The sequence below is a fragment of the Engraulis encrasicolus genome, chromosome 10 (assembly GCF_034702125.1).
Source record: "Engraulis encrasicolus isolate BLACKSEA-1 chromosome 10, IST_EnEncr_1.0, whole genome shotgun sequence".
In the NCBI taxonomy this organism is placed as follows: domain Eukaryota; kingdom Metazoa; phylum Chordata; class Actinopteri; order Clupeiformes; family Engraulidae; genus Engraulis; species Engraulis encrasicolus.
The window spans coordinates 55,212,937-55,222,884 of record NC_085866.1 but is presented as its reverse complement, the minus strand read 5'-3'; the positions used below and the strand labels follow the sequence as shown (position 1 = coordinate 55,222,884).

Genomic DNA, 9,948 nt, shown 5'->3' with positions numbered 1-9,948 from the left:
CTCAAACTATATGTTGGCCCGCCCCTATAGGCCTACGCGTTAGGGGGCGTGTCCTCGTCCCCTTGTTCCACCCCGACCCGAGCTTACAGTTCTGAGTAGCGGTTACCATATCCGATCACCGTGCAAAAGGCCGAGCCACCAAGTTCTTCCCAGACCAAATGAACAGCCCAAACGTCCATGAAAAAGAAAAAAAATAATAATAATCCGAGCAAGAACAATAGGGCCTCGCGCCTTCGGTGCTCGGGCCCTAATAATTTCAAGTCCGTAGCTCAAACTATATGTTGGCCCGCCCCTATAGGCCTACGCGTTAGGGGGCGTGTCCTCGTCCCCTTGTTCCAACCCGACCCGAGCTTCCGGTTCTGAGTAGCGGTTACCATATCCGATCACCGTGCAAAAGGCCGAGCCACCAAGTTCTTCCCAGACCAAATGAACAGCCCAAACGTCCATGAAAAAGAAAAAAAATAATAATAATCCGAGCAAGAACAATAGGGCCTCGCGCCTTCGGTGCTCGGGCCCTAATTAGGTTGTTGTGTACACAACCAGAGGGTCTACATCTGCGAGCTTTCCTACGGGTAGTGACAGTGTGGATAGCTAGTGGAGTACTCTCTGTTGGGCACGCAGTGTCTAAGTTGGTGTAGTGCTTTGGATTTAAAACACCTGTTAGTCAATCCAAGGACCGATGGGCTTCGAGGGTCAGCTCTAGGTTGGTCGCGAGGAGACGAGCACCAGCTCTGTTTAAGTGCCTTCCATCTCGTGCGAAGAGGTTTCGGCGGTTCCAGAAAGCGGAGAAGTTGTCAACGTAGGGAATGGCTTCTTGGCGGCAGTGTCTCATCAGCCAGACGTGCAGTTGGCGGATTCGGGAGAACTGGAAGGCAGAGAAACAGACAGAGGGGATGGGGCCTGAGATAGCGTATTTTTTTCCAGTGCTGCGAAGGGTATTAATAAGGGAGAGGAAATCAGACTCAAGTTTTTTAGACTGCTGCAGCCGGATGTCATTGGAGCCTGCGTGGACGATGAGAGTTGTGGCAGTAGGATACTGTGACAGCGCGTGCGGCACATTCGACTGGACATCGGCTACGAGAGCTCCAGGTAGGCACCACGTCTGGGCGTTTCGTAGGGTTACGTGGCGAACCATCGAAGATCCTATGAGGACTGTTGATGGTCGCCGGGGTTCTGAATGGGCAGGCTGCTCTCGGGTGATTTGCCTGGGGGTAGCGAGGGTCCGGCGGCTACTGGGTCGCACTCTTTGTGGTAGAGGCTTGGGCACCTGGTGGGAGAGGGGGACAGGGTCAGTTTCTGCATCGATGACTGAGTCAAGTACAGAAAAACGATTGCTAGTCACTAGAGGTGGTGAACATTTCTGCAGTACTCCCCTGCCGCCGTTTACCACCTCCGTCCAGCTACGACGCGCGGGAGTGGAGCACGGTGGATTCGGGGGGGACTTCGGCTGGTGTTTGCTGTGACTGGGGAGAAAAGATAGTGTAGTTAGGTTGGCGCTAGTATTACTGGTTTGGTGTTTCAACGTGGTGTTATGGGATTTTATGACTATCTCGCAAGTTAGCCGGCGAATGTCACTTCTAAGTGTTTCAATCGTCATGTTGGCTTTGGCTAGTCTTTCATTAGCATTAGCTAGATCACTGCAGGCGCAGGTAGAGTTGGCCATAATTAGGTCTGCGGATGCAGCAGAAAAGGTTATTTTTGCGAGATAGTTGGTGTAGTGTTGCAAAATTGACTATGAGGTGAGGTGAAACTAAAGCCGAGTAGGGCTCGGCGCGAAAAAAGTTATGTGGGCTAGCCTGGTGGAAAAAATCTATTTGGATGGTGGGGAGGTTAGCCTATGTGTTTATGTTGTTGTAAGAGTGATAACAAGGTAACGCAAAAGTAACACTACATCGAATCAGTTGTTTGTAGTTGTAAGTTCAGACAAAGATTTTAGGAGAAAAACGAGAAGAAACTTAATTTCGTCCGAGTAGCTCCTCGACGGGAATAGCTTGATCCGGAAGCGGAAGTGACGTCAGCAGGTCAGCAGGAGGCTGAGATTACTAGGTCCCCAGTTTTTTGAGTGAGATGAGGAAGCCATCTCTCTAGAACACCCTTCTTGCACCAACCGAAGAGAGTGTGACTCAAAAAGTGAGGTAAAGCGTGCTGTGGAATGGTTTTGGCAAAGTGGGCATCCTGCCCCCATCGCAGCTGGCCCAATCAGGAGCCAATGAGCGTCTCCCAGAGAAATGGCTCCCTCATCTTACTCAAAGAACCGGGGACAGAATCATGTCCTATTGTTTATCAGTGATACCCCCGTTCCACCCCACCTATACTACTCTGCTCTCAATCTACTCTCCTCTACTCTACCTTTCTCTGTTATACTCTACTCTACCCTCCTCTACTGTCAATATACTCTGCTCTGCTCTACCCTTTCTTCACTCTACTCTACTCTACTCTACTCTACTCTATCCTCTCTGCTTTACTAACAAGGTAGATCCAAAAGAAAGCAATTACTAAACAACCCACACAGCACAACCAAATTAGTATGACTTATAAACAGAAAAAAATCTTCCCAAGGCTTCCCGATGAGGAGTTGTGTGTAGCAGATGTGTTTGAGCAATGACAGATGGCCATTAGAAGGACAACCAGCAAAAAGCAAGAGTGAGATAAAGATGAGACAGCGGGGACTGTGTGCTTGTTATTAAACGCACAGCTTGCGCTTTGGTGCTACGCTGCTAATTTAGCCCAAGGAGATGACTGGACCATCAGACAGCCTTGTGAGGATTCCTGTGGAGTGCATTTGAATGGAGAGTACACAGATTGATCTTTATGACTACTTTGCTAACTATGTAGTTTGATATTTGCTTTTAAGCAACAGCTTGGGTTCTATTGTCCTTATTTTGTGTTTTCTTGTTGCCGTAATTGCCATAATTATCCAGGGCTCCAGACATCAGGCCTCTGGGCAGTGGTGGCATTTAGCATGGAGATTAGGAGAAAAGTGCTCCTGGACACCCACCCAACACCTTATCTTTCTCCTGCACTGCTGCAATTCTCCTGAAAAAAAAAAGATTTTTGTGCCATTGTATGATTTCAACAGTTATTGAAACACGACAGATGATAATGTTGGCGCTCATTTCATTACTCAACCATCATTCCTACCATGATTAGAAAATAAAGTCAACACAAGGCTCAGAGAAGAGAAGAGACAAGAAGAGAAGAGAAGAGAAGAGAAGAGAAGACTCTAGATTACAAAGAGCAATGTTTTGGCCAAAAAAATATTCCACCTGCCTCTTTCCCACGTGACAACATGGCGGCTGCCATCTACAGTATAGCAGCGGCTGAAAAGAGCTATGACTTGTTTGATTGTGTTTATGTGTGATCAGATTTAGGGCTCCCTAACTCTATGGCAGTATGGAACAAATTAGGTTTCCCCTTCCTCAAATATATCCACTCCCCCACCGGCTATTTATCACCTGGCCCGGATTTCCCATTTCCACACCTCCACACTTTAGTTTTCTAGTGTTATTTATATGGGGACTGAAAAGCGTTTTGGCCCCTTATCCAGGCTTCTCCGGGTATTTTCTGCAAGGCTTCTGACAGATTCAAGTGTGGAAATGGATGAATATCAAAGAAGTAGGCCATATGTAGAAAACACATTAGAAACACATTAGAAAAGACATAAGCAGACATATATGCCGTGTGTTTCTTTGTCTACTATATGAAATTAACTAAATTGTCCTACTGGTCTTGGGAATCTCTCAAGTCTGAATATAGGCTGGATGTGTGTGTGTGTGTGTGTGTGTGTGTGTGTGTGTGTGTGTGTGTGTGTGTGTGTGTGTGTGTGTGTGTGTGTGTGTGTGTGTGTGTGTGTGTGTGTGTGTGTGTGTGTGTGTGTGTGTGTGTGTGTGTGTGTGTGTGTGTGTGTGTGTGTGTGTGTGTGCGCCAAGTGCCATTCATTTGCTAGCTAGCTGCAGATATGAGCTTAAATCTTAAAAGAGTGAGAGAGGAAAAGAGAGAGAGTGGGAAGAAATCAGAGGAGGAAAAAGAAAGGGAGAGATAGAACGACAGAAACCCAAACACAGAGACAGGTGGAGAGAGAGTGAGATAAAGAGACCAAGAGAGAAAGAAAGGGCCAGGGGGGAGGGGGGATTACTGATGGGCGAAACAACCAAAAGACAAAGAGAAACATGAACTCTGTCCCCTGCCACTGTTTTGGGATGTTATGTGACATGGCTGTCTTGAGACGCAGCGTGACCTTTCCATTGATTGCATGAGGTGGCCGAGCATGTGCGCTCCCAATCTGTCGAGAGAGAGAGAGAGAGAGAGAGAGAGAGAGAGAGAGAGAGATTTGCAGCTCTGTCTGCAGTGTCTATTTATTTTCTCTTTTGACGATTTCACGTTTTATGAGGGCCTGGAAAGACAAGTTCTGTCACATCCCAAATGAAGGAGAAATAAATTATCTAGAGAGAAAAAGAAAAATAGTTGTGGAGGAGTATTTTGGAGGAGACACAAGGTAGATGAAGGATATCAACCAAGACAAGCACTCGTAAGATTCACTCATGCAAGCCTCACTTGTCGATTCTCTGGCTTACATCATAAAGTAAGATGTTCCACGGTTGTTGTGACACCAAGGTAAAGGCACAAAACAAGATGTTATCCAGAGGTCATACTGGTTGCACCCACTGGCCCCATATGGCTAAGCCGGTCTAATACAACACAAACATTCACGCCTCCTGTCTTTTGTGAATGGTCTGACCCATTCATTGATGAATTAGAAATTGTTTTAAAAATAACAATCACATTCTATCATTTCAATATGCCCACTTCAACATTAATATTAAAAAGCAGATTTTTTTTTCATTTGCAGTTTCTTATTTCAACGGACTTGATTTTACCGCATCAGCAAAGGTCTGAAGATGACAATTGGGTGATACATCAACTTCACATTTTTAGGTCAAATGTTGTTATCTAAATAGATTAGAGTGTCATTTTAAAGGTCATTTCTACTGCATGGTGATGACACTATGTTGTATATCAGTACTAGAGGAAAGCGGCGTGCCACACAATGCCATCACCCTGTGAAAGTGATGAATTGCTCCAATGGAGCAGGTTGAAACACAAGTTATATAAATGCCTCTGGTTCTTAGCCTGGGCAGACTCATAATTCCCATGACTTCCTTTGTATTAGGGCTTGTTCGAAATCACCTGGCTGGCTAGTGACAGGGTCAGAGCAACACATTCCAGACTTGACATGTGAAAATGTCCGTCTGCCCAACATTGCTGTTTTCAGCTGTTGTTTTGCTCAAATAATTGAGGGCAAATGTAAAATGGAGATATTGCAAGTCATCAAAGCTAGAAGTCTAAATTATTGTAACATATACACAGTTGAAAGGCACATGATCTAAACACATCTTGTGTATTGGAGATTTGCAAAAAAGATTTCACACCCAGGCTATCGTACTAGATGCTGCCTATAAATTATATCACAAAATTACAATATGTAAGTCTATGCTATTTACGAATGTTGTGACTTTTATATATAGAAATAAAGAAATATACAGAAAATAAAATAAAGAAATAAAGAATACAGAGTTCTCACTGTAGTTGTACAAATATGGCTACTGCCTGCATGTGGGGAACATATTTTTTTAATAGGCTACATAAAAGAATACAGGCAAAGAATCTTTCTATCTTCAAGACAGCATATCTAATTATGGGATGCCTGTGTCACCATGGAGAAGGAACCACATTGATTAATAAGTGGAACAGAATACAGGGATTAATCAATGGAAAGGGGCCACTGCAGAAGATTGACCTGGCGCTCTGAAATGATGGCCATTAGTCTGAGTGTGATTAGAGACAGCCCTCTCATGACAAGATCTATCTGCCAGCGTCAGTAGCCAAGCCGCCCGGCCTGGCCCTTGTTAATTACAAGCACCCACAGCCAGAGCCAGCCAGACTGTCTAGCAGCTCTAGTTCAGCAACACTCTGATCATCAGCCTCACTGTCTACAACCACGCGGAGACACTTGAGGATTTACTTATTTATTTTACAAGTCCTCTGATTTCAAAGGTGATGGAGCATGATTGCATTGGATGGCAACCAAAGACTGTATTTATGTGATCATCAACATGAATTTCCCACGTGCATTTGAACTCATTTCAAAAGGTGAGATCTTCCCACATCACTCTAGCCCGCACTGGCACAGCTCTCAGCTGGCTTGAAAACATATCCGGCATTAGTATGACCTGTGTGACCTTGGCATGTGATGCAAGTGTAGGGAATAAGATGGAACCAGAAGATTTCTTCATTTTCAGGGTGTTTTTTTTGTAAAACCTGTGTTTCAATGCTTGCCAGCACTCTGATCATGCAATCTAGGGCATTTGAGGATTTTATTTTGAAAGAGACTGGACCATACAATTGGACATCAGCCAAAGAGAGCTGTACGAATGATCTGAACGAGAACATCAAAAACATTAAGTGCCTTACCAAAGAGGAAATCAGGCGCATACCACAGGCAGAGTACACATAGACATAAACATATTTGTGCAAATGAGTAGACGTTAGATGTTAAAAGTGTACATTTTCAGGATGTGTTTCCGTTAGAAGCTGTGTTTCAGCATTTGGGAGTCCCCCTGAGACACGCAGTCAGTGACTACGTAAGAGCTGAGTCACTTTGTGTAAATAACTTGGACAAATGCAGAGTTGAGGACAAGGACAAATCCTCGCACAGATGGATTTGTTGGTTTCATGGCAGTCCAATAAATAAACCTACTGTATGTGTAGGATGTGTGTTCAAAAGGTACTGTAGTTGTAAACTCAGTGTGTTTAGAATCCCAACCTACATCACCAGTAAATATTGAAGTGTGGCTTGAGAGTTACACTTTCCTAGTTTGTCCACTTCAATTAACACTTCAATTAAGACTTCAATTAACACTACAAAATGTGCTATGTAGGTTAGCAAATAGATGTCACAGTTACATGCATAACATGCTTTTGTCCGTCATCACAAAACATTGGTTATTTTCTAATTGGTGCAACCAGCTAAGCAGGCATCTTGTTCTAGGCTCCTTGACACAAGCAACCATATGCTACCAAGTGTTTCAAACAACATCTTTGAGGCAGTGTTTGTACAATAAAGCCACGGTCACACTTAATTCTACAGTGTATTTTTAGTGTAGGCCTATATCGACATGTAATACTACAGTATGTGCTTACACTGTACATGACCAAACGCTAACCTGTTGAACAAGGTTTCATCACGCAAAACCAAACCATCCATATGCCAGTATTTAACGTTAAATACTGGCATATGGATGGTTTGGTTTTGCGTGATGATTGACATTATTAATGTCAACATTTTTATGAGCAAGTGGGAGTAAGCTGCATTGAGCAAATGTCCATGCCAACCACTTTTCTTCTTCCATTTCCTAGATGGCATAATCAGTACCTGGTCACATCCCCTCCAACTCTTTCATAACTATCTAGACATTCTGAATTCACAAAACCAATCCATAAAACTAAAACTGGTTGTAAAAGGTTGTGCCACTGTACCTAATTAATGTAAAAGACAGTGCAGTGTAAGTATAGCAGCCCTATAGGTTAAGACTCAAATTGTCTCTCTAATCTCTTTTGTCAATCAACATGGGCAACTATCTAATAGTGAGTGAAGGCACACATATGAACAGAATAATTATTTGTCTTAACTAAAATGTATGATGACAACATTTGCTTTGCTTTTTTATCGATTTGCCCAGCTTTTACCAACAGCAGCTACTCTTTCCCTTATCATGTCTTTGGAATGCCCTAATAAACGTATGCATTATCCTGAGCTGTTCTTGTAACCATGTAGCCTACAGTACATTACGATATTGCTGTTCCCGTACACAGCAGTCCCAAAATACTTTATGCCAGCTGGCGCACAGGAGACATGAATCTCAATCTGTCTCATCAATGACATGTGACACAAGCACACTGGCAGAGCAAGTCACTACTCGATTGCCTGAGCATTCATTATGCTCTCATTAAGTACAACAGGGCCTTCAGCAGAAAGAAAGGGAGAGAGAGAGAGAGAGACAGACAGACAGACAGACAGACAGAAGTATGTATATGGACGGAGGGGAAGAGAAAGAGGGAAACAGAGACAGACTAATGACAGAGGGGCCGAAGAGAACGGTTTTGGGCATGGGGTTTTTCCTCTGGTCTCAATACCCTTTTGAGATTAGCAATTTAACCACAAGGGCCCAAGACCAGCCATCTCTCAGGGGTACATTCATGCACGCACACACACGTAGACAGAGACACACAGACACAGACATGCACACACGCACACAGCCAGATAACCCTGACTCTAACCCTCAATGTCTCCCCCACTGCTGCCAGATCAGACAGTCTTGTAGTGCAGTGATAACACACTGGTTGACTGCCTCACTACCCCCACACCCTTGGGGTGTGTGTGTGTGTGTGTGTGTGTGTGTGTGTGTGTGTGTGTGTGTGTGTGTGTGTGTGTGTGTGTGTGTGTGTGTGTGTGTGTGTGTGTGTGTGTGTGTGTGTGTGTGTATGCGTGTGCGTGTGCGTGTGCGTGTGCGTGTGCGTGTGCGTTACGGTGATGGAGCTTGAGACAGAGAGTATGCAGGGTGCAAGAGGGCTATCAGGGCAGTGAGCCCACTGAGATCCAGAGTCACATACCTAATGGGACCTCACAGACACACTAATATGTGTGAGACAACCGGCACAAATCCCTTGTGGTATGCCCCTGGGATTGCTCCCTGGTCTTCCAATGGATCCACTCACCATCCTCTGTCTCCTCTGTCCTCACTACTTTCCCTGCTTTCCTACTACCTTCCTTGCCTTCACCACCTCCCCTGCACTGTAAAACATTGCAAGCCAGTTAAACTTTAAAAAGCATGTTACCTGATGCCTTACATTTGTAAGTTACCTCAACATGAGACTTTGATTTTTTGACAATGGACCCTTGATTTCACATTATAACCTCATGTTCTTCTCACCCCTGTATGTGGTGTGTCATTAGGAGCTCTACCGAAGATATTCGGCCATGAAAAGTCTTACTATGGGCATTTTTTTGCAGGCACAAACAATGCTGTCACTTAATTTGGACATATTCAGATTATAGTAGGCAATAACTAAAAGGTAGCGAGGGGATGTGTAGACCCTTTGACGGGCATTGTTTTTAATAGCAGCAGTGTGGAAAAGCTTGTTCTTCTCCTGCCAGGATGACGTTGCAATCGGAGAGTCGGAGGATAGATTATCAAGAAACTCATATTAAGCTTAGAAGCACTTTTATATTACACAAAACAATATGTGCTCGTGGGCAACGTCAAGGGCATAAACAAAACTCGACTGCCAACTCAAAATGCTAAATCTTAATTCTTCCGAAAATAAACAGCACAACATTTTTGACACTTCGTTACAGCTCTCAGCAGCATCTACTTTTATGTTCTGTAGACAGCTTACTCCGGTGTCGTGCTCAGAAGCGACTCACTACCAGAAAATGATTGACTTTGTATAGACTGCCCCCTGTAACTCTGGACTACAGATAGTTAGCTAGGTAGCTTGGACAACAGAGCAACATATCTGAGACAGTGTTGTACTGTAGACTGCTATTCATGTTTTGGCCTTGTTCGAGACAAAAATAATATTATCAATATTATTATTTTTTAGAGTTACTATTACGTAATATTCATATTTCAACTTTGCAGAGTATTTTTCAAGACCATTTTTGTATTGTTCACCTTCATCCTGCTTCCTGAACTGATAATTCTATTGCCCCCCCCCCCCCCAAAAAAAAACAGTTATTTTCCCATTAATTCCCATTTTTTGTGAATGAAATTATTCCTCATTCATAATTTCATTCTTCAAGCCCAATACAGCAGCTTTTGAAAAATGGATTTAAGGATTTGCTGTCAAATCGACTGTTGTGGATCGCTGTGTGATGCAAATTGATGG

General features: G+C 43.8%; 1 protein-coding gene across 1 annotated transcript; it reads right to left on the bottom strand.

Moving 5' to 3' along the window:
* Positions 1 to 542: 542 nt before the first annotated feature.
* LOC134456363 (uncharacterized) lies at positions 543 to 2,003 on the bottom strand. Its single transcript, XM_063207731.1, has 2 exons — positions 1,391 to 2,003; positions 543 to 1,267 (listed from the first exon to the last, which is right to left on the bottom strand). Exons 1-2 carry the CDS (start codon positions 1,661 to 1,663, stop codon positions 665 to 667), a joined length of 876 nt encoding a protein of 291 aa, XP_063063801.1. The 5' UTR covers positions 1,664 to 2,003; the 3' UTR covers positions 543 to 664.
* Positions 2,004 to 9,948: the final 7,945 nt, after the last annotated feature.

Excerpts from the sequence above, each read along its gene's own strand:
- LOC134456363 (XM_063207731.1), bottom strand. The coding sequence starts at position 1,663 with ATGGCCAACTCTACCTGCGCCTGCAGTGATCTAGCTAATGCTAATGAA. Across the intron at positions 1,268-1,390 it reads CGCGTCGTAGCTGGACGGAG|GTGCCCAAGCCTCTACCACA; the intron begins GTGGTAAACGGC and ends CTCTCCCACCAG.